A 25,228-nucleotide genomic window follows, 5' to 3' on the forward strand; every position below is an offset into this window, starting at 1 on the left:
ATTCTGTGTTGTTGTTGGTGGAGCTCTCTGCTATATGTCCACCCGATCCGCCATCTTGTTTGTTCTAAGAGGTCAATATTTACTCACCAGCAGCTTTTTATGAGAAAGATGTGGCAGTCTACCTCAGTAAAGCTTATAGCCTTCAAAACCCTTGGGTCAGCTTTGCACTCTCCTACAGGTTGACTATGAGTTGAAATGGATTTGATGGCAGTGGGTTTAGGTTTTGGTTTGGTTGTTAATAGTAGTGTCACCTATTTTCATATACCTAAACTGATAAACTTCATAAATATCAAAACTTGGTTTGTTCCATTTATTTTCTTTGTGAAAACTGAAATATTTTCACTTTTATGAAAAACTGGATAAAGAAATAAGGTCACCGATCTTAATTTTAAATTGTTTATGTGAAAATTGAAAAGCAAATCCAGTATCATTTAAAAGCCATTCTCTAATACACTAATATAATGCAATTTGTCAACCCAGTGTGATTTATGGCATTAAGGGTATGACTTTAGCTGGCGTAAGAATTTATATAAATTATAAGTGTTCAAAAATAGAATAATTCACTTCAAATAATTTATTTTAAAAATAATCAATTACTTTGTAGATGAAAGCATTATTTCATGCCACATTTTTTTTCTCAACTAAAAATAAATTCTTCCATTTTATTCTTATTCATATGTTTTCCCCAGCAAGAAGAAGACTTACTCTAACAGAATTTATAAAAATTAGCAATTGAACCCAGGGATGTTCATTTATATTATCAGACCTAAACATCATGATACTGTGCACTATTCGTTACTATCTAGAAATTGGTTTTTCTGATTTTTCTGTTAAGAGCATAATGTGGTTTGGCATCCAACCCCTTTTATGTGGTCTACTACAGTGAGCTTCCAAAATTCTAAGGAAATGTCTTCAGGTTCAACAATATAATGACAGAAAATGCCCTTGTACCACTCTGCCTTCTTTTATCAGCATTCTCTTAAGTAATGTTGCAAGCTTTATGAAGTATGTCGTTATTCAAACTTGCTTTTCCCAAGTACATCTTTTACCTTTTACATTGTGCAGACTATTGGGAGAAATGTTTCCACTGATGGCCTAGATATTAAATATAGATTCCGTGTATGTCAGTGTCTAGCGGCATTTCTCAGCGTGTGTTCTACAGTCACTTAGGATACTTGGAAAACACTCAGAATGCTTGGTTCCATCCAAATTTACTGAATCGAAGTCTCTGCTGGGATGGCCTGGAAACTGTATTTTTTTAAAAAGCAAGTTGGATGATTCTGAGGCATGTTAGAATCTGAGGTCCACTGGAAAGATATGTTAGAAGGTTGTTAAAAGGGGATGTTGTAGGGTAGAAGGGACGAACATTTTAAGATGTCAACTCAGTGAGTTCATTGTTGTTGTTGTGGGCCCTTGAGTCAGTTCTGACTCATAGCAACCTTGTATAGTGTGTCCAAGGAGCAACTGTGGGTTTTAACTGCTGACCTTGCGGTTGCAGTCCAGTGCTTATCCTACAGTGCCACACCAGGACTCCCAGTGTGTTAATAAGGGGCAGCATTTCCATTTTAAAATAAAGAGACAAGACAAGCAAGTTTCCAATATCCTTTCAGTCCTTGGATCCTGAGATTACAGTGTCCTTTGTATGTACTTTTAGCGTTGAGGTTTTATTATACCAGGGCTTCTGAGAATGTGCTACTGTGGTTTCTTAAGCTGGTTGTAAGTGCTTCCACTGATGACTTAAAAAATGAATTAAATTTTTTTTTCATTGAATTCTATTAGGATTTAAAACTTAACAGCAATAAAGTGGGAGTTTAGATACAGATAGTCTTTGGGTGATTCTTCATTTCTCCAAGGTCTCAGCATTTCAAAGTCAATCTGATGTTGACCAACTGGGATGAGGGAGGGAAGAAATACCATTAATCCATCATATTGTTCAGTTTGGACTACAGATTTTCAAAACTTGGAACGTTAACGTCAAGACTTTTCATTGTAACCTTTGAGGGCTGGTATTAGAAAGCATTTTCTATCAACAGTGTAGACTTAGAACAACATTAATATTGGTTTGAATTAAAGTCAATAGTCTTCTCATTAAGGTTATAACAGTGAAAGTCACCTAAATATTTCTCAAGGATAATGCTTAGAAAACAGAATGAACTTACAGCTATCATAATAAGAACATTAGAAAACAAGTTGTGACTTTTTATCAGATTTTTTTTTTTCAATTTGGAAAAAAGCTTAGAGACAAAAGTAATAAATGCTTTTCAAATTGCTGAGTTAAAATCAAGCTGCTTCACAAAATTATATTTCTTTCTTTGTTATGCAAATGATCTGTCTACCTTAATTTAATTCTAACAAAATAATTCATAGAGTGCATATTAAAGAAAAAAGTAAAAATAAAACAAAGAGGGTTTTTGTTTTTGGGGGTGGGGGTGGAGGGGTAAATAACAAACAACATGACCAATGTAATGAGGTTAACTGAGGAGGGCAAGGCTAGCTCTCTGATTAATCTTTTAAATATTTCATCATCCTATTCATAGAACATGCCCTTTGCTTAATACTAAGAAATAGTCCATTTCTTCCTTTATGGTTTCTACCCAGAAAGTGAGGAAGGTTTGTGAATCTCCTTTTGACATTTTACTTTGAGGCCTACAATTGAAAGCTCTGAAAGGAGCTAAGCACTGGACTGCTAACTTCCAGGTAGGCAGTTGAAATTCAGCAGCCACTCTTCAGGAGAAAAATGAGGCTATCCATTCCTATAAAGATTTATACTCTCAGAAACCCTATATATGGTCACTATAAGTCTGAATTGACTCAGTGGCAGTGGGTTTGGATTTTGGTTTGCGTATTAAAAGCCCTATTTATTTTAATGGTTTAAATATATATTTATTTAGTTAGAGTCTGTCACGTACTTAGTACCAGTGAAGGAAACAGACACCCAAGTTGCACTAAGAAAGGAGAGGAAGGAGATGATTATCAGACTAGCAGTAAGTGTCACCCAGAGAACCTGCTTCTCTTAGGTGAGGAGTGGCTCGCAGAAAACATCACTAAAAGTATAATACAAAACTCTTAAACCTGTAACTGCCCCGGTTTAAAAAAAGGCAATAGGAAATGAAAAGCAGCTTGCAATTCTGGGCTAAATCCCTGAAAGGTGTGCTGTTTTGATGCACAGACGCAATTCTCCAAATTTCAGTATTACTACAATCGGGATAGAAAATCCTGTGAAGGCCTTATTTGTAGAGACAGTTCTACTCACGTGTGACCTTCTGAAAGTAAGAATCAGTAAACTGATGTAAGACGCTAGCAAACAGCCTCGCTGGTATCGCTGGAAGGCAAGTGTTTCTTTTTCTTTTCTTTTCTCTGGTCATCCGGCACTGGTAAAGGAGAGGGCAGCAAGTTGATGATTACCTTTCTGCAAATGGAATAATGAAATAATGTTTTTTGTTTTAATTTTTTTTAATGTGTGAGAAAAAACTTTTCTTGGATGAGAAAGGAAAACTGGTTGAAAAAAAAAAAATGACTATTTGTAGCTCACTTTTAATCTCAAAGGCTTTCATATCTATTTCCCAGGATGCCATAATCTTTTATCAAAAAAATGTTCTTGCCATTTATAGAAACATTATAACAGTACATCTTCTGTGATTCAACAGAATGCTGGCATGCTGTTGGATTAAACAGGTGGTGGTGCTGGGTATGTGCTGTGGAGTCAGTTCCAATTTATAGCGACCCTATATAGCGTTTCCGAGGTTGTAGATCTTTAGGGGAGCAGAAAGCCTCATCTTTCTCCCACTGAACGGATGTGAGTTTCAAACTGTTGACCTTGAGGTTAGCAGCTCGACTTCTAAGCACTATACTCCTAGAGCTCCTAGGATTAAACAGAGAGAATACAAAGGCAGTGATGTCACTAAGTTTGTTGTCATCCATAGCGTCACACCATCCCCTTTGGACCTCTTCCTATACCAGTCTATGCAGAATCTTTGATGATGTTTCTTTTAATTTTATTTATAGAAGAATATGTGACACACATAGTTGTAAATTGCTTAAATGGAGTATTTTTAGATTATATGAATGCTAACAAAAATTATTTCCTAAGATCTTTCCACATTGAATTACATTTTATTGTTGTTGTTGTTAAGTGTCATCGAGTTGGTCCCCACCCATAGCGACCCTGTATAGGGTTTCCAAGGAGTAGCTAGTGAGCTTGAACCACCGACATTGCAGTTCAAACAGCTTTGCAGTCTCATGCATTAACCCACAGCGCCACACCAAGATTCCAAATTACATTATTAGTTACAACATTATTAGTAACGGAGCAAAAGCTATTTTTTTTTCTTTTCTCCTTTTCCTTTAATTGCTACTTCATTCTCAAAAAAGTTATTGATACCGGTTCACAAATGCTAATTACTACGATTTTATTGTTGTTGTTGTTAATTGCCATCAAGTTGTTTCCAACCCATAGCAACCCTGAATAGGGTTTCTGAGGAGGGGCTGTTGGATTTGAACCTTTGACTTTGCTGTTCAAACTGACCTTGTGGTCCAGTGCTTTATCCTACAGCACCATAACAGGACTACTACAATACTGTAGCTAAAATACTAGAATATTTGACAAAATCAGCAACTATGAAAGCACCAGCCGTAACAAAAGAACAGCGTGTGATTTGCACACTTTTAATGTCTGTGGGTGATTGAAAGAGTCATTGTAATTAGGCTATAATGACAGCTTCGACAGGGGCACCTTAAGAAGGTTTACGAAGTAAATTAGCATAGAGTTAGTTATACTGACCAGCCGCTCCTTGGAAACCCTATACAGAGTCTCTGTGAGTTGGAATCGACTTGACGGCACTTAACAACAAAAACAACAAGCTGGGCTTATGAAAAGTATCTTTGTTGTTCTAACTAACAGCAGAGTTATTTATAGGAAAATAAATCATAAATTTATGTGAAAATCATAAAAGAATCACAGCACAAAACTTTGTATCCTTTTGTCTTAACCCTTCTGACAATGTGCCTTGGTGCAGTCTACATGTCCCACCGCATCCTCCGTACCCTAATAGTGACACCACTGTATAATGTCAGGTTTGGGGAATGAAAAAGAAGCAAACAGTGCTCTTTGGATGAGGAGTCAAATATTTAGTTCACTGTCGTTTTGAATTCCAGCAAACTTTAGTCTTCTGACCCAGAAAATCCTTGAGGAGATGGAGCCTGGAGAGGCTACAAGTTTAAATGATAAATATATCACTTTTGACTTGTTATGGCCCTGTGTGCAAGGAGAGAAAATGCTAAGCAAATATTTTCTCTTTGCGCTGAAAGCAAGTAAAAAATGCATTACAAATGAGCTAATCAGTTGACCTCATACTGTTTGACTAAAAGTAATTTTCCTTTGTGTCATTAGCTATAAATACTTGGGCTCTCTATCTGAAGATGATTCTGTAACAAGTAGTATGTGTGCCTCTTAAACTTACCATGTTGTTTTTGTTACGTGTGGTTGAATTGGTTCCGATCCATAACGACCCTGTATAGGGTTTCCGAGGAGCAACTGGGGAGCTTGAGCCACCAACTTTACAGTTCAAACTACTTTGCAGTCCATTTCATTTCCCCATAGCGCCACACCATAGGTGACACATAGAACCTGAACCTAGGCTCTTATGACGTGACCTCTCCTGCTCTTTATGAGACCTATGTTATTGCCATCTCTCGAAGACCAAACACAGTTGGTTGCAATTAACCCATTCTTTTCTTCTGGGAACTACTTCTCAGAATATATCTAGTTTCTCAGGGTTTTAAGATAAAAGGGATCAGGTATACAACTTTTGTGACAAATTTTTTTTAGCATTTTGTGTTTTTATTTCCCATGGTAGTTGAAATGTACAGTGATCTGATTTGGACAGTGTGGACACAGGAGGCTGGTGACCTGGTCAGGTGTGTGGCTGGGTGAGGCACGGGCTGCGCTGGTGGTGAGATGGATACTCTGTGCATGTTGAGGGGGCATGGTGAGGAGGGACAGTGGAGCACATGGGGGCATGGACAGGTAGCCATGGGACTGAGTTTGTGAGTGTAGGGAGCAAGGCTGGTGGTGAGGGCACTGGGGTCTCTACTGTGTTAATGTGTCACTTCCTGGTCCTACATCTATAGTGGAGCCTTTGGGGCTTGGCCAGCACCTGTAGAGGAACAGAGGAGCCCCAGCAGGTGCTGCTCCGTGTTAGGAGTAAAGGTTGCTGCATGACTGCTGGGCAGGTGAAGGAGGAGGTGCTGCAGGGGTTGGGGTATGCCCCCGAGCCCCACTGCTCACTCACTCTGGGGGCTTGGGGGCTTTAAAAGCATCAGGGGAAATAATAAAAGGGACGCTGCCTTCCCTTTAAAAAGAGAAAAGCTTATGGGACCACAGAGATAGATGTCATGTTGCTGAATTAAGCAATGCATACCTATATTTTAATATTAGTGTGGTCAGAAAACACCTTACTTTAGCACTGCCTAGGAGTCCTGGTGTGCCGCTGTGGGTTAATGCTCCAGACTGCAAAGCCGCCGTTTGAACGGCAAGGGCAGCAGTTCATGCTCACCAGCTGCTCCTTGGAAACCCTATACAGGGTTGCTATGGGTCGGAATCGACTCTACGGCACTCAACAACAACAACAACAGGCAATTTTAGATGTGGGCATTTGTGATCATGATTAGTTTTGGGCACGAATTGTGATTACTTTAAGAAGCCCTGTTGGTGCAGTGTAGAGTGCTTAGCTACTATCTAAAAGGCTGATGGTTCAAACCCATCAGATGCTCCATGGGAGAAAAGACCTGGTGATCTGCTCATGCAAAGATTTGAAAAACCCATCAAATCGCAACCTATAACAACCCTATAGGACAGAGTAGAACTGCCCCCATAGAGTTTCTAGCACTATAAATGTGTACAGAAATAGATTGTTACATCTTTCTCCTGCACAGAGGCTAGTGGGTTCAAAACATCTACCTTTCAGCTAGCAGCCCAGTGCTTAACCACTCCTTAACGATTAGGAAACTGTACAGGGCAGCTCTACTCTGTCCTATCCTGTAGAGTTGCTCTGAATTGAACTCAACTTCACACAACAACAATGTGATTATTGTAACTATCACCAGTTAGTGAATAAAGGGCAGAGACTGACTTAAATGAGTAAGCAATGTGTTTGGAACTGCACCTAAATTACAAGTTTCTGTACTTGTGAGGAGTTTGTTGTTTTGTGAACTCCTGAGAGCTAGACTGTGTTGTTGCTCCACGTCTGACAAGTTCACCTTTAACAAGGTGCCTGCAGTTGTAACCACTTTTCTATTACGTGTTTTAGTGGATGATATTTGAGTTTTTCTTCTCTGACCCATGTCTGCCTTACACAGGTCCCGACTTCTGCATTTTTTATTGCAATGACATAAAAGCAATGAGCCTCAAGTTATCATAGGCACGTGGTAGTCTTGGTATGACAAACTCAAGAGCTCCAGGCGTACAATGCAAACAGCAATGTTGTCTCACCAAGACACTGTCATCTTTTTAATATCAATTTGAGTTTTATTTGCTTTACTTTTAAATTATAGATGGATGGATGGATGGATGGATGGATGGATGGATGGATGGATGGATAGATAGATATCATTATTGTTCTTGTTAAGTGGTGTGAAGTCAGTTTTGGCTCAGCGACCCTATATAGGGTTTCTAAGGAGTGCCTCATGGCTTTGAACTGTTGACCTTGCAGTTAGCAGTCCAGTGCATATCTAAAGCACCACATCATGACTTCGTATATATATTGTTGTTGTTAAGTGTAGCATTTCCAAGGAGTGACTGGTGGTTTTGACCTGCCAACTTTGTGGTTATCAGCCCATTACTTATTCTATAGTGCCACACCTGGACTCGGTGTATGTATATATTGTTGTTGTTATTGTTAAGTGTCATTGAGTTGATTCTTAGCCATAGCAACCCTGTATAGGGTATTCAGAGAATGGGTTTGAACCACCACCTCTGTGCAGTGCTTAATCTACAGTGCCACATCAAACTCCCTATATACATTAGGGACTCCTGTTTGTGGCATTGTAGGATAAGCACTGCACTGCTAACCAAAAGGTCAGTGGTTCAAACCCACCAGTCGCTCCTCAGAAACCATATAATAAAAGGTTGCCATGAGTTGGAACTGACTTTACGGCACTTAATAACAATAACAATAAAAACTAATTATATCAAACTCTTAGTATAACTGAAGCTATTCTTAGTTTTTTGAGTGTTCAGATTTAGGTAATATCATAAAAATAATTTAGTTTGGAGGGATCTTGAAAACTTTTCTCCTACAGAATAATTGTATCCTTGAGTTACCGTTAGAATTGTAGTATGCCTCACTTTCTTATAAACAACGACAGCTATATATTGGCTGTTGCTAAGAGAACTTGATTTAAAAATCATAACAGAACAAAACAAAAACAAAACTAAGAAATTTTGCTGTTTTGTTTCAGGGCCGAGATCTGGACTTTAAAATTCAGGAATATAAAGAAGCTGGAAAAACGTTTCCAGAAAATCAAATAGTAGAATGGTTTATCCAGCTGTTACTGGGAGTTGACTACATGCACGAGAGGTATGTTCACTTGCTACTGCGAAGCAGGGTTTTCTATCTGAACATGAAAAATGATTTTTCTTTTCATGAGAATTGAAAGAAAACAAGTACAAAGGGTAAATGGGCTATAATTAAACATCAGCAGTATGATTTTTTTATGAGGAAACCTGTTGAGTGATTATTTCTAGAGGATTTACTTGCATAGCTTTGTTTTGTTTTGTCTTTCTAAATTTCAAGTTGACTTTGAATATAATCCAGAAACTTGTATTAAATACATCTCCTTATATCTGACAGTATCATGTGAATTACAAATCAGATACCTGTAGTACACTAAAATTTATTGTAGCTTACAGTAGCCTTGGGCTATAAATACTCTCGGATGCTACAAATGAATTGCATGGTCACCTTGGAATGTGTCCCTGCACTGTTAACTGGTTGCACATCCCAAGCTGAGTTAAGGCATTGATGTGGGAGATATTCCTTGGCCTCGGAGAGATAAGTGTTCAGACTAAAAGTCAGTTTTGCCATGAAATATCTTCTAAAGAAGGTCACAGTATGTTTTATGACTTTCAGTTGCCTATAATTTGAATTTACAATTCTTGACTCAAGAAAATATTACAAAAGTTTCTATCAGGAGTCCTGGTGTGGTACTGTAGGATAGGCCCTGGACTGCTACCCGCAAGGTTGGTATTTTAAACCCACCAGCCAACCCTTGGAAACCCTGTACAGGATTGCTATGAGTCGGAACCGACTTGATGACACTTAACAACAATGAAAAGAAAGAAGTTCCAGATGTTAAATTTTGCAGACTTCTCAAAATCAGTAAATGCCTTTGAAAGGATGAACATTCATAGACAAATAAAGGTGGAACCACTGAGGTATCCATGAAAGTGGTAACTTACAGGGTAAATCAAAGTTCGACTGTCCATGGGTATCAGTCTGTTTAGATGCGTCGTCTGTAGTTTCTGATAGCATAAGAAGTAATCGGATTTTTCTGTGCTTTTCTATTTATCTTCTAAAACACATGCTTGATGATACAGATAGCCACTGGTTTATTGACAATGCCGAACCATCTCTTGAATGATGTCAAACTATCCTGAGAGACCGTGATAAAGGAATATCAAATAATCTTTTAATAAACTATCCAAAGCTGCTGAATCTAAGACTTCAGTCTATATACAGTTATATTGGTATTTCTTTCGTTTTCTTTACTACCCCATGGCATATTGTTAGCTTATTATACACAAGGAAAACAACATTTAAGATAGATTCCCACACTTGTGTTCTATGTACAAAACATAAAACTATTTGAAATCTTGGATTTAAGATCCAAATATTTTTGATGCATTTGGTTCTGCTTAATAGTAATTTTATATATATAAGCTTAAAATGTTTCAAGGGGAATATTGTCACGAAATGTTTTTAAATGTTTAGGATTGTTTCTGAAATGTATGGAAGTAAGAAAAGCAGTCAAAGCTTCGATAATGTTTTATACTACTAAATAGTAAAGTCATTAAATGGGGCTACATATTAGATATTTGTGATTTGTGAGTCTGATGTACCATCCTTTGTGATTCAGATAATAGATTGCACTTACATGCGATATTAGTGGTATTGTCAGAAGATTTCCACATTCCATTGAGTCACTTCTTTTTGGAATGGGCACAGATATGAATTTCTTCTAGTCAGTTGGCTAGGTAGTTGTCTTCCAAATTTCTTGGCATAGATGAATGAGAGCATCCAGTGCTGCATCAGTTTGTTGCCAAGATTTCAATTTGTATTCAGTCAATTCCTGGAGCCTTGTTCTTTGCCAATGCCTTCAGTGCACCTTGGACTTCTCCCTTCAGTATTATTGGCTCTTGATCATGTTCCATCTCTTGAAATGGTTGAACATTGACCATTTCACTTTGGTACAGTGATTCTTTGTACTCGTTCCATCTTCTTATGATGCTTTCTGCATCATTCAACATTTTCCCATAGAATCCTCCAATATTTCAAGTTGAGGCTTACATTTTTATTTCAGTTCCCTCAACTTGAGAAATGCTGAGCATATTCTTCCCTTTTGGTTTTGTAACTCCAGATCTTTGTGCATTTCGTTGTAATATTTAACTTTGTCTTGTCCAGCTGCTCTTTGAAACTTTCTGTTTAGCTCTTTTACCTCCTCATATCATCCATTTGCTTTACTGGAGTGCAAGTTTCAGAGTCTCTTCCATTTTGGTCTTTTCCTTCTTTCTTGTCTTTTTAATGACCTTTTACTTTCTTTCTGTATGGTGTTCTTGATGTCATCCCACAAGTCCTCTGGTCTTCTATCCTCATATCTGTGCTTGAAGATGATCTCTAAACTCAGGTGGGATGTGTTCAAGGTCCTACTTTGGTTCTTGTGGGCTTTTAAAAATTTTCTTCAGCTTCAACCTGAGCTTGCATATGAAATTGATGATCTGGTCCACAGTCTGCCCTGGCTTTGTTTTGACTGTAGTCATTATTAATGAAAATACATGAAAGAAGTATGAAAACTGTGAAGTTCTTTATAAATGGTAGTGGTTGTAATTCTGTGTAGAAATGAGGGCATCACCACCAAAAGGGCTAAAAAGATACCTTGATGATACAAAGTGTTGGCAAGGATGTGGAACAACTACAACTCTCTTACATTGCTGGTCAGAATGGAAATTGGTATAATCACTTTAGAAAAATGTTTGGAAGTGCCTCCTAAGCTAAACATACATAGCCCTTGTTGTTTTGTGCTTTTGAGTGGGTTCCAACTCATAGTGACTCTTTATGAGGTTTCCGATGCTGTAAATCCTTGTAGGAGCAGAACCCAGTAATTCTACTCCTGAAAGTGTAAACAAGTACTTATATCCACAAAAAAATATTGATATCAGCATTATTTGTAATGGCAAAAAAACTGAACTTTTTCCTTCTACAGTGGAATGGTTAAGTAAAATTGTGGTATCGTCGCAGAAGAGATAACTACTCTCCAATAAAAATTATAATATAACAGGTCCGCAGGTGGCACAAACAGTTTGCACTTGACTGCTAACCTAGTGGTTGGCAGGTTGAACCCTCTACCAATAGTACCGTGAAAGTTGTTGTTGTTAAGTGCCATGGAATAGGTTCCAACTCATATCCACCCTATATGTGTAAGGAGTGCCTCATAGTTTTGAACTGCCAACTTTGTGGTTAGCAGACCCGTTCTCATCCTACAGCACCACACCAGGACTCCACCATGGAAGATAGACCCGGCAAATCTGTTTCCATTAGCCAAGAAACCCGAAGACCTGGTGTGTTACAAATGAATTACCAGGAGTCAGAATCAAATCAACGGTAACCAACCAGAGCAACCACTGATATACATGACATGGATGAATATCAGAGCTGTAATGTTGGACAAAGAAACCAGATGCAAAAGAGTGCGTATTACATAACTGCATTTACAACAGTTCCAAAATAGCTCAAAGAAACCTTCCGGGATGCCGAAAGTGTTCTAGATCTTGTTTTGGGTAGAGGTTTACAAGGACGACAAACATGGAAAATTCATCAAGCTTAAGGTTTACGTACTTTCACTGTCTGTAAGGAGTCCTGGTGTGACGCTGTGGGTTAATGTGCCAGAATGCAAAGCTATTTGAACTGCAAGTTTGGTGGTTCAAGCTCACCAGCTGCCCCTTGTCGCTATGGGTCGGAACCAACTCGATGGCACTTAACAACAACAACAACTGTATGTAAAACAAGTGACAGAATCTTCTTTCAAACAGGTGGTAAGGTTGCCAAGAAAAATATGATTAGTTGCTATAGGAGATCTGATGTGTTCAATTTGGAGAATCACCGAAGGCTGCATACTGAAAGAAGGGACATTTGACCAGGTTTGAGATCTGGGTCCAAACAGCAGAGGAAATAGAGACAACCTTGGGAAAACTACAAAGCAAGAGGGTTCAGAAAAAATGGAAGATTTTTGCTCGCTCCTGTCGAGCTTTCCTGACCTTAATTTGGTATATTTGTATGCATGTAATATTCTGTATCTACAGCATATGGCACAAAACACTTATAAATCATGATGTCAAGAGCCGAGAATAGTCAGAGTTCACTAAAAGCTATCTTAAGAATGTGGCACTGAAATGCATTCCTGTTAAAGAAGGGGATTTCAATTAGCCTAGATTTCTTCTTATGATTCAGGACAGAGCAGACGCTCCATAGAGAGCCCACTGTCTGGTGCTCTTTCTGATTTCATGGTGGAGAAGAGAATGGACCTAGGACATTGTCTTACTTACCTAGTGCTGCTGCTGTAAGAGAGGTATCACAAGTGGATGCCTTTAACAAACAGAAATTTTGTTTGTTAAATTAGGAGGTTTGAAATCTGAATTCAGGATGCTGGACCTAGGTTGTGGTGCCTTGAATTTGCTTGATATGACTTTTCTATCCAAACTCTTCTTAATTCCCACCAGTTGATTGGATGGGATCATGCAAATAAGCTATACAGGAATCTAAAGCTGGGATTGGCTAGTTTTACCTCCAGTTAGGTTCAAAGGGAGCCATCTCAGAAGCAGGGATGAGCAATCCCAGGACCATCAAGAAGGAAGAGCATGAGTGGAACATGAACTTCTACCTAGAAAAACTGCGACAGCAGAGGTGACAGCAGAGGTGGTGACCTGGAGAGACAGAGTTGCTTCAGACTCTAGGCCCATGCACTGAGTAAAGCTGAGTACCTACAGGCCCAGAGACTGACTTGCAGAATGTGCCCTTTCGATATTCACAGACTAGCTAAAAGAGTTTTGCAACACTTGCCAGAATAGGGAAGAGGCCAAGGGGATGCCTGACTGAGACGCTGAAAACAAGAGTGAGGCATGCCTGCAGTATGGCAGACAAGAGGCATTCCTGACTGGAGAACTGCTGCATCCTAAGTTGGTTTTGATCCTCAATTGTACCCTGTTCATTTCCCTAGTAAACCCCATTATCATAAGTGTTGTTATGAGTTCTGTGTGGCCATTGCAATGGATTATAGAACCCAGTTGTGAAGCAGAAAGTGCCGTGGGAGGGATGATTGATGTTAGAATAGGGTAAAGAAGGCTGTAGGGTGGAAGCATGTCTGAAATCTGCTTCATAGGAATCAGTGTTGGGTTAATTTTGAGTTTGATTCCGTTTCCACCTTGTGAAGCCAGGGCAAGTTAGACGCGATATCCACGTTACTGTGGTTAAGTGCCATCGAGTCGGCTCTAACTCATAGCAACCCTGTATAGGGTTTCCAAGGAGCAGCCAGTGAGCTTATACCACCAACCTTGCAGTTCTAGCCGACCTTGAAGTCAAGGACATTAAGTGCCACACAGAAGAGGAAGCTTTTACTCTTTATTGGTTCTTGGGGGGAAGGTCCTTGCTCTTTCCATCTTCTGCTACTTGGTTCTTTGGAGATCTCATGTGGCCTATTATTTATCTTCCCCTATCTCTGCTTGCATTCAATCTACTCTTTTTATATAAGAGATTGATTTAAGATACCTCCTATATAAATACTGCCTCATTAACAAAACAAAAAAAACCCTTTCCGAAATGGTATTATAGCCACAGGTATAGGTGTTAGAATTTGCAATGCTTAATTTTGGGGGTGAACACAATTCAATCCCTAACACGCAGACCTTAAAATGGGTTTCTAGTCACTTATGCTCTGGTAGTGTAGTGGTTACGAATCAGGCTGCAAACCGCAAGGTCAACAGTTCGAAACTACCAGCTGCTCTATGGGAGAAAGATGAGGCTTTCTGCTCCCATAAAAATTTACAGCCTTGGAAACCCTGTTCAGGGTCACTGTGGGTCGGAGCCACCTTGATGAAATACTGTGGCAGAGTGGCCAAAACATCCCGATGTGTGGCATGAAGAGATCTAATGTGGGGACAGTCTTAGGGATGGAATTTACTTGAGAATCCTGGTTATAAATATGGCTGGTGTGTTAGTGGCAAGGAGCTCTGGAAGCATAGTAGTTACAACTTGGATTGCTAACCTCAAGGTCAGGAGTTCAACACTACCAGCTGTCCGCAGGAGAAAGATGAGGTTTTCTGCTCTCCTAAAGATTTACAGTCTTGGAAACCCTATATGGGATCACTGTGAGTTGAATCCGACTCCACAGTACGTGACCAGCACCACTACCATAACACAAATGCTACAAGTTGATGGCTTCAACAAACACAAATGTATTCTCTCAGTTTGTTGTTGTTGTGAAGTGCCGTCGAGTCAGTTCCAACCCATAGCAACCCTGTATAGGGTTTCCAAGGAGACGCTGGTGAGCTTGAACCGTCAACCTTGCAGTTTAAGCAGCTTTGCAGTCTGGTGCATTAATCCACAGCACCACATCAAAGTCTGAGCTCACAGACAGCTACAGGGGAAGCCTTTTTCTGTCTGTGAGCTCTGGTGGAAATTCCTTGTCAGGAATCTTCCCCTGAGTCTACGAGTTTCTTCTCAGTGTAGGGACTCCAGGTCCAAAGCATACACTCCATTCCTAGCTCTTCTTTCTTGGTGGTAGGAGATCCGTCTCTCTACTCCCGTCTCTCTCCTTGTATCTCTTCAGAGAAAACATAATTCAGGTGAGACCCTAGGGGAATTCCCCTTGCACCAGATCAGGGCTGTGACTTGAGTAAGGATGTTCCATCCTGCCCTAATCCCCTTACAACTGGTTGACTGATCACATCAGATGATAACACGCGCCATGATCCCATCATGACATAACTGCCGAACAAACCACTGAGAATCACAGCCCAGCCAAGCTGATACATGTTTTGGTAGACACAACCTGGCACACATGTTTGGTAGACACAACATGGCAATGGGGTAACGAGGTCTCCTACTCCAGGTTTGAAGTCGAAAAGGCAGAGAGAGCTCTGGGGTCTGTTGTGTTACTGGAGACTCTTGGTTTCTCCTGGATCTCACTCTTGAGGATGTCCTGAAATTATTTTTGCTTACTGTAACTACAAAATCAATAAATTATACTACAAAAAAAATGATCAAATAGCTTGATAGCCGGTCTGTTACATAGAATTTATTGTCCTATTACCATTGATGTCAGCCAGTGATTTGTCATAATTGTTTTCTATCATGTCATATGTTTTATTTGTAAAACACTTAATGTTAATTTTACTAATTTATATATTTACCATATTTCAATAACACATTTGCTACATAATTGCTTTGCACCATTTCCTTGTATATTAGCTTTTTGTGTGTGCTATGCACATTATATGTGCATGCGTGCATGCATAATATTTACTTACACGGATGCATTATTGCAAAAAAAAAAAAACCGATCTGTGCTCATAATTGTGAGGCTTGTTAATATATTACTTGTATTATGTCTAACTCATCTTCTACTTGTCTAGGTGTTACCAAATGAATTTCTCTTGAATACGTTTTCCATATTCCAAGCATATTCAACCAGAGAATAAAAGTCTTTGGTTTCCTAGTTGTTGTTGTTGTTAAGTGCCGTCGAGTCGGTTCCGACCCATAGCGACCCTGTACAGGGTTTCCGAGGGTGTAAATCCTTACGGGAGTAGAAAGCCTCATCTTTCTCCCGCGGAGTGGCTGGTAGTTTCGAACCGCTGACCTTAAGGTTTCCTAGTAGTATCCTCAATATTCTATTTGAAATCCTAAACTCTCAGATTCTCTGACTTCTAGGCAGAGCTTCCAACTGGTTCTTTTATAGTTCAGTCATGGCTAGCGAAATGAAACTGCATGGACCCAAATTTGTAAAATGTGGATGTACTGGACCAACAACCAAACTGGAAAAAATTATGGGTTGAGACCCTGCTGTTACTGTTATTAGGTGCCTTTGTGTTTGTTCTGACTCATTGACCCCTATGCAACAGCAGAACAAAACACTGCCCAGTCCTGCGCCAGTCTCACACTTGTTACATTTTGAGCCCCAGTTCTGCTGCCTCTGTGTCAGTCCATTCTGTTGGGGTCTTCCTTTTTTTTTGCTGACCCCCACTTTACCAAGTATAATGTCCTTCTCCAGGGACTGGTCCCTCCTTATAACCTGTCCCAAGTATGAGAAGCAAAGTCTTCACATCCTGGTTTCTAAGGAACATTCTGGCTGTGTTTCTTTCAGCACAGATTTGTTCTTCTGGCAGCCCATGTATTCTTCTGCAGCACCATAATTCAAATGCATCGATTCTCCTGCGGTCTTCCTCATTGTCCAACTTTTACATGCTTATGAGGCCACTGAAAATACCATATCTTTAGTCAGGCACACCTTAATCCTCAAACTGATATCTTTGCTCTTTAACATTTTAAAATAGGTCTTTTGCAGCAGAAAGACTTAATATGATATGTCATTTGATATATTGACTGCTGCTTCCATGAGTCCTGATTGTGGATGCAAGCAAAATGAAGTATTTTCTCTGTTCATTATGATGTTATTTATTGATCTATTTGTGAGAATTTTGTTTTCTTTGCACTGAGGTGAAGACAGTAGTCTTTGATCTTCATCACTAAGTATTTCAAGTCCTCTTCACTTCCAGCATGATTGTGTCATTGGCATATCTCAAGTTGTTAATGAGTCATCCTCCAGTCCTGATGTGATATTCTTCCTCATATAATCCAGTTTGTTGGATTATTTGCTCAGCATATAGATTAAATAAGTATGGCTAAAGAATACAACGTTGGTGCACCTTTTCCTGATTAAAAAAAAAAAAATCAGTTTATTTCCTTGTTGTCTTTAACTGCCTCTTGGTCTGTGTATAGGTTCTCATGAGCACAATGAAGTGTTCTGGAATACTCATTCTCTGCAAAGTTGTCTATAGTTTGTCATCATCCACACAGTCAAAAGCCTCTGCATATTCAATAAATTTCTGCTGTTCATATCATTTACACCTTTCGGCACTATATTTGACAATGTTCTACTGCTGTTCATAAGGTTTTCAGTGGCTAAACATTCAGAGGTAGTCTGCCTCGCCTCTTTCCTAGTCCATCTTAGTCTGGAAGTTCCACTGATAGGGTGACCCTGCTAGCATCACAGCTAAATACCATTAGCATCACAGCTATTGCATCACAGCAACACACAAGCCACCACAGTACAAACTGACAAATGAATTGTGGAACACCCTGCTAAAAACGTAATAGTGCCTCTTAGGAAACAAGGGTAGCATTATGTTGCATAGCAACTGAATCTCTGGACCAGCAGTTGGAAACAGTGGTACTTGACTCAGAGATGGCCACCAGTGGCTTTGCTTTAAATGTATTTTGTTCAACACAGTCTTAGTAAAAATCCAGCCTCCTGAAAGAGCTCGCTATGCTCTATGCTCTATCGAGTCTCCCACTCCAGGATTTTGACCCACAAGTTTTCCCGTTCTAGTAATTGTACTGCTACACCCAGATTTAGAGTCCTGGTGTGGCGCTGTAGGTTAATGACTTGAATTGCAAAGTCAGTTTGAACTGCAAGGTTGGCAGTTCAAGCTCCCCATCCACTCCTTGGAAACCTTATACAGGGTTGCAACAGACTCCATGGCACTTAACAACAACACCCAGATTTTACAAATTCTGATTTCTCTGTGTTGGCCGTGACTGAACTGTTTCAAATCAGTTTGAAGCCCTGCTTTCAGAGTACTTGGAGCTAATTAAGATTCATCAGCTCTTCCTTGTATATAGCATCAACTGCTGCAGGGACCGAGTGATCAATATAAAATGATTTTAACTGTAAGGAACAGTAGCAACTTGAGCAATAAAGAAAATTCATTATCTCACCTCTTTAGTTTCCTAGGCTGTTGTAAAAAATGACCACAAGGTTGGTGGCTTAAAACCACAGAAGTTTATTCTTACACAGTTCTGGAGCCTCGAAGTGTAAAACAAAAAATGTTAGTAAGGCCATGTTCTCTTGAATGACTTTAGGGGAGAATATGCTCCATTCTTCTAGTGTTGTCTATACAAGCCTTTGCATTCCTTGGCTTGTAGATACAGAACTCCTGCCTTTGCCTCCATCATGACATTGTGTTTCTGGCTGTGTATCCTCTTTTTTCTTGTAAAGACATCAGTTAGATTTGTTGTTGTTGTTTTTAAGTGCCATCGAGTCGATTCTGACCCATAGCGACCCTGTATAGGGTTTACAAGGAGATTAGGTCCACCCTAATTACTCTAACTTAGTTATAGCTTCAAAAGACCCTACTTCCAAGTAAGGTCGTGTTCACAGTGGTTGGGGTTGGGAGTTTAACATATCTTCTGGGGCAATACAAGTCAACCCATAACACTCATCTAACAAGAAGTCTCCGAGGAGACTGGTTTCAGAGTTGATTAACTCTGGCTGTAACTCTACCATATATCACCACTTCCTACAGAAGGCTGTAAAGGGAAAAAGAGACGCATGTCACCCCATTGAATTTTTCATTTTATTAGTGTGGATAGACAATTCCTAGAAGTCCAGCAGACTTCCCTTATGTCTCACAGGTATTAGAAAAAATGTTCAGAACTTGGAAATGGCCAAAGATTACTGTGTGTTCTTTCAGTGCTATTAATGCTTCCTTGTCTGAGCTATTTTATAACTCTGTAAATTAAAAGATTAACTTAAATGTTTTCATCCAGTAGAGAAGTAAATATTTTCTTTCCAGTGGAACAGAAATTCCAGTGACTGTGGTTAATGGCCCTGGTAGGCATTAACCAGTTGGTTTCTAACCCAGAAATCATATCCTCCTATAAGTACTGTAGCTTCTCAAGTGTATTTTTACTTAGTTTGAACATCTTATTGGTTACCTCATTAGTTAAGGAGTTGAATGAAATCTTAGGATATACGGTTTCTTTATATTTGCATGAGAGTTATGATTTTCCTGTTTGGGAAATTACATTTTAACACTGGCCAGAACTTTGATACATGTCATACCTAAACACATTATCTCACAGGGGACAAGAATGACCGCTGTTCACTCCCTACATCCTCCATGTTGACTGCTCACTGCCCTTATATATTAGGACTAAGGAGGGCTGAACCTACCCAGATCGGAGGTTTGTGGAGTTCTGGTGACAAAGGAGAAGAGGAGAGTAGTCACTGACTAGATAGTCCACTATTCTTGACTATATTAAGAGAACCCCAACAGGGTGGTTAGATCAATAGCTAGATAGCATCAGTAGCTACTTAGCTTCTAAGTTGACTTAGATTCATGACACCCTCTGTACAACAAAATGAGATGTTGCCCCCAGCTCTGCCTTATTCTCTTCATCACTGGCATATTTGAGTACAATTTTGTGATTGTTGTTACCACTCCATCTTGCCTTTGCTAGCCCTCTATTTCACCAAACATCATGTCCTTCCTTAGTGGTGGATCCCTCTTGATGACCAGTCCAAAGCAACTGAGTTGACCAGTGTCTTATTGTGATCCATAAGATTTTCATTGGTCGACTTTTAGAAGTAGACCACCAGATTTTTCTTCCTAGTCTGTCTTACTCTGTGTGAGTAAGCTATGCTGAAATCTGTCCACCATGGTGAAACTGCTGGTATTTGAAACGACTGAAGGCACATCTTCTGGCATCACAATATAACAGGCTGACAGATGGGTGTTGCAAGAGTAGGCTTGTTGCTGTGAAGTTGGCCCTGATTCATGGCAACCGTGCTTATAACAAAACAATGCATTGTGTCGTCCTGTACAATCTTCCTGATCTTTTGTATGTTTTGAGTCCAAAAGAGGGTTTTGAAGAGGCCAAATCGCATTCACCCCTCTGTTGTTAAGTATAGTTGCTCCCCTCTTAAACCAGTGTACTCAATGTGTTTACCAGTTCTGTTCTTGTTAGGTACAGTCAAGTTGGTTCTGACTCCTAGTGGCCATCTGCAGAACAGAACAAAACACTACCCAGGCTTGTGCCATCCTCACAGTTGTTATATTTGTTGCTGCCACTGTGTCATCTTGTTGAGGGTCTTCCTCTTTTTCACTGACCTTTTCTACTTTATCAACTATGATGCCTACCCTTTTCTAATACCAGCTCTAAGTATTGTAAAATATATGCAGGCAGAAGAGAATAGGGACTAGTTACAGTTTCTATAGGCAGCCAGACCTAGTTGGAAGCAGTGGTTTATATAGTCAAACAGACTGTATAAACTGGGTGTGTTCTCATGGGCTTTTTATGACTTTGAGTAAGTTATTTAGGTTTTTCTAACCTTAGTTTTTTTCGTCTGTGGAATTGTAGCATAGAATTTAAAACTATGGTGTAATTTGCCCCAAAATGTAATGGCCCAGTTTTGTTCTTCCCGTATTTCTTCACTCTTGGAGCCATGCTTCTTCTTGTTGTTGTTAAATGCTGTTGAGTCAGTTCCGACTCATAGCCATCCTTTATAGGGTTTCCAAGGAGCTCTGATAGTGTAGTGGTTATGAATCGGGCTGTGAACCTCACGGTCAGCAGTTCAAAACTACCAGATGTGCCATGGGAGAAAGATGAGGCTTTCTACCCCCCATAAAGATTTATAGCCTTGGAAATCCTGTACAGGGTCACTGTGAGTCGGCACTGACTCCATGGCACGTAACAACAAGGAGTAGTTAGTGAGTTTGAACCTCTGACCTTGTAGTCCATTGCTTATCCTACAGTACTACATCAGGCTTATTCTTCTCTAATTGTCTGAAGCCAAAAAGATGGTAAAGATCATTCGAATGAGAGGAAACACCCACAGTCATCTCTAATTCCTTACTTTATATACAAAATTCTGATTCCATGGGCCCTGTTTGAGTGTGTGCCTGTTTTTCTTCTATGAAGTAAATTATATGGCCTTAGTGAGTGTTTTTTTCCCTGATCCTATTCTGCAACATAAACTATATTGTTTCAGGATATGGAGCTCTGCTGGATGGTTGAAGTTGATGTCTGCATATTGTACAAAGGTATCATTATTATACTTGGGGTGTGTGTCTGAATTGAGAGAGCAAATCAGTTTTCCACTCAACAATTCATACACATTTTGTTTCATGTCATCAATTGCACTCCCTACAATGTAATATCACCTATCCCTCCCTGTCTTTCCTGTTTCCAATCCTCCTCCTTTCCTAAATCAATTCCTTTCCTATACATTCCTGCCTATTGAACTTTGTCCTTGGGCAAATGCTAGCATTTTGATCTCCAATGGTTGACTATTCTGAGAAGCGTGTATCTTACTAGTGTTGTTCACCATGTACACGTCTGTATTGTTTGGATGAAACTTGAGCCGCGGGCGTGAGTTCATTTCTAGACCTGAGGGGTGATTATGGGCCATAGTGTCCGGGGTTTCACCAGTTTCTATTCAACCAGTAAACCTGTTTATTTTTATGTTTGTTTGTTTTTTATGATTTTGAGTCTTGTTGCACTTTTCTCTCCCACTCTATCCAGGCCCCTCTAGTGTGACCCCTTTCAGAGTGATCAGCAGTAGTAACCAGGCCCCATCTAGCTCTTTTGGTCTCAGGGTGATGGAGACTGGGGTTTGTGTCATCCATTAGTCTGTTGGCTAATTGTATCCATGTGTCTTCAGTTTTCTTCTCTCTTCTGTGCTCTGGCTGGGGAGAGACCAATAGTAGCACCTTAGATGGCTGCTCATAAGCTTTTAAGTTGCAACTCACATAAGTAGAACATCGAACATTGTCTTTGTGACTATGTCATGCCAGCTTACCTTGCTGTCTTCTTTGACTATGATCCTAAGCCTCCCAGCCCAGTGATTCATTCCCTCCTGATGTTTGGTTCTGTCTAAGACGTTTACATACCTTTGTCCTTTATGTGCTGTATTATAAACATGGATATGCTTAGAAAATTATTGTACATCTATTATCATTAATTGTAATGGTAAAAACAATTTATGTTTTTGGTTGGTACTATTTTTTAGCTTGCACAATAGTGCAATTTTGTGGGTATGATTACTAGAGTAATCATATGTTAGATGAGAAATTTCCTTATGACCCAGTGAATGTCTGTATTGGTAACTATGATGGGAAATATTTATTTAGTAAAGCCACAATGAATTGGCCCCTCTTCTGCCACCTATTCTAGTTATTTGTGTACACATTTTATTTCTCCAACCTGATTGTAAGCACTGTGGGAGACAAGACTCTGTCTTATGAATTTCTCTCTGTCTCACATTTATGTATACAGTGCAGCTGACAATTGCTTTTTGTTTTATTTTTTTAATCAATGAATAAGCTCTTTCCTGTTGGATAGCTTTCATCTTTGTGCCCAGGGTCTGAAAAGAGCAAGGCCATTCAGTCAGTTCAATTCCTAGTGACCTATAGGACAGAGTAGGACTGCCCCATGGGGTTTCCAAGTCCCTACATCTTTATAGAAGCAGATTGCCACATCTGTCTCCCATAGAGTGACTGGTGGCTGCAAACTGCTGAGCTTTTGGTTAGCAGCCCAGTGGCTTACCTGCTGTGACACCAGGACTCCTGTGCCCAGGATGTTGTCGTCATTAAGTGTCGTCCAGTCAGTTCTGATGCATAGCAACCTTGTATAGGGTTTTCAAGGAGCGGCTGGTGAGCTGAACCACCTACCTATGGTTCAAACTGACCTTGCATTATTCTACAATTCAGTGCTATATCCTACAGCGCCACACCAGGACTCCATCAACATACGTTTGTGGATCATCTACTTTGAACAAAGAATTCTGCATAAAAGGAAAAGATGATACAAACTGGCTTGAATTTTTGTTGAGGCTGCAGCAGGCGTTGGTAGGTTCAGATTGCACAACTCCTGATAAGGACATATATAAGATTGTATTGTGAAATCAGTGTCAAGCCACTGAATTTTTAAAGTTAAGAGCCTACGTCTCAGGACTCCTGCTCCCAGGCCAGGGTTACCTGGTTAGGCCCAGTGATCAGATATCCACTGAAGTTGATGCCTAATTATGAATCTAATTATGAATCATTTTGTCTGATTACACAATCAGGGAACTATGTTGTCCATTTTAGAAAGATATCTATAAAAACAGTTTGAAAGTCCAGTCACATGGAAGTATAAGGGTTCCATCAAGTTAAATCAACCAATATTAATACAGATGTAAGGTGGAGTCTTGGTGTGGCGCTGTGGGCTAATGCGTCAGACTGCAAAGTCTTTTGAACTACAAGGTTGATGGTTCAAGCTCACTAGCTGCTCCTTGGAAACCATATACAGGGTTGCTATGGGTCGGAATCGACTCAACGGCACTTAACAACAACAACTAGGTGCTTCAGGGACTAATAGGATTAAGTGACATATGGGCCTTGTAGAGCTTATAATTTGTAAGAGTGATTATCAATTATAGAATATGTACTTAAAAGACGAGCTTCTAGAAGTTTAAAGAAGAGGGAGAGCTTGTCTAAATTCTTGATGGTAGTGGGGATGATGGTTAGGAATTAGAAGAAGATGATAAAGAAAGTGAGCTTTGGCCTCTAGGAAACAAAGCCTGGAGGAAGGATTAGAATGCTGACACCTTCCTTGGGAGGTGTAGGCACAGGTGGCAGAGTGAGGGTAGGATGTGTAAAGTACAGTAGTATGTGGATAGACTGGCTACTGTTCCATAAGGAGAAAGGGAGAGACACTTATAGATTGTTGTTGTTAGGTGCTGTGACTTGGTTCCGACTCATAGTGACCCTCTGTATTATTTCTGAGGCTGGAAATCTTCATGGGAGTAGAATGCAGGGTATTTGCACATCATTTAGACTTTTCTAAGTAGATTTCAGGGAAAATTCCTCAGAGAGAGGTGGTGTTGTTGTTAGGTGCCATTGAGTCGGTGCCAACTCATAGCAACCTTATGCACAGGAGAACCAAACACTGCCCAATCCTGGGCCAACCTCACTATTGTTGCCATGCTTGAACCCGTTGATGCTGCCACTCGGCCATTCCATCTTACTGGGGGGTCTTCCTCTTTTCTCTGACCCTCCACCTTACCAAACATGATATCCTTCTCCAGCAACTGGTCCCTCCTGACAACATGTCCAAAGTATGAGAGACAAAGTTTGACCATCCTGCCCTCCAAGGAGCACTCTGGTTGCACTTCTTCCAACACGGATCTGTTGGTTCTTTTGGCAGCCCATGGCACTTTCAACATTCTCCTCCAACACCATAACTCAAATACATCAATTGTTCTATGGTCTTCCTTATTTACTGTCCAGCTTTCACATGCATATGAGATTATTGAAAATACCATGGCTTGGGTCAGGTACACCTTTGTCTTCAAGCTGACATATTGGCTCTTCAAAACTTTAAAGTCTTGTGCAGCAGATTTGCCTAATGCAATATGTTGTTTGGTTTCTTGACTGCTGTTTCTGTGAGTGTTGATAGTTGATCCAAGAAGAATGAAGTTCTTGACAACTTCAGTCTTTTCTTTGTTGATAAGAATGCTGTTTATTGGTCCAGTGATGAGGATTTTTGTTTTCTTGACATTGAGATGTAATCCATACTGAAGGCTGTGCTCTTTGATCTTCATCAGTAAATGTTTTAAGTCCTTTTTACTTTCAGCAAGTAAGGTTGTATCATCTGCATACCGCAGGTTGTTAATGAGTCCTCCTCCAATCCTGATGCCACGTGTTTCTTCATAGAACCCAGTTTCTCAGATGATTTGCTCAGCATACATGTTGAATAAGTATGGTGAAAGAATACAACCCTGTCGCACACCTTTCTTAATTTTAAACCATTCAGTGTTTCCATGTTCTGTTCAAACAACTGCTTCTTGGTCCAGGTACAGATTCCTCATGAACACAATTGTTGTTATTGTTGTTGTTAAGTGCCGTCAAGTCGGTTCC

General features: G+C 39.8%; 1 protein-coding gene across 1 annotated transcript in view; it reads left to right on the forward strand.

Moving 5' to 3' along the window:
* NEK11 (NIMA-related kinase 11) overlaps nt 1-25,228 on the forward strand; it is a 436,844-nt gene that overhangs the window by 94,948 nt on the left and 316,668 nt on the right. Inside the window, exon 3 of the mRNA XM_006846637.1 lies at nt 8,458-8,576. Coding sequence (XP_006846700.1) covers nt 8,458-8,576 — 119 coding nt within the window. The remainder of the gene's footprint in view (nt 1-8,457; nt 8,577-25,228) is intronic.

This window comes from Chrysochloris asiatica, unplaced genomic scaffold, assembly GCF_000296735.1.
Source record: "Chrysochloris asiatica unplaced genomic scaffold, ChrAsi1.0 scaffold00028, whole genome shotgun sequence".
Classification (NCBI taxonomy): Eukaryota; Metazoa; Chordata; class Mammalia; order Afrosoricida; family Chrysochloridae; genus Chrysochloris; species Chrysochloris asiatica.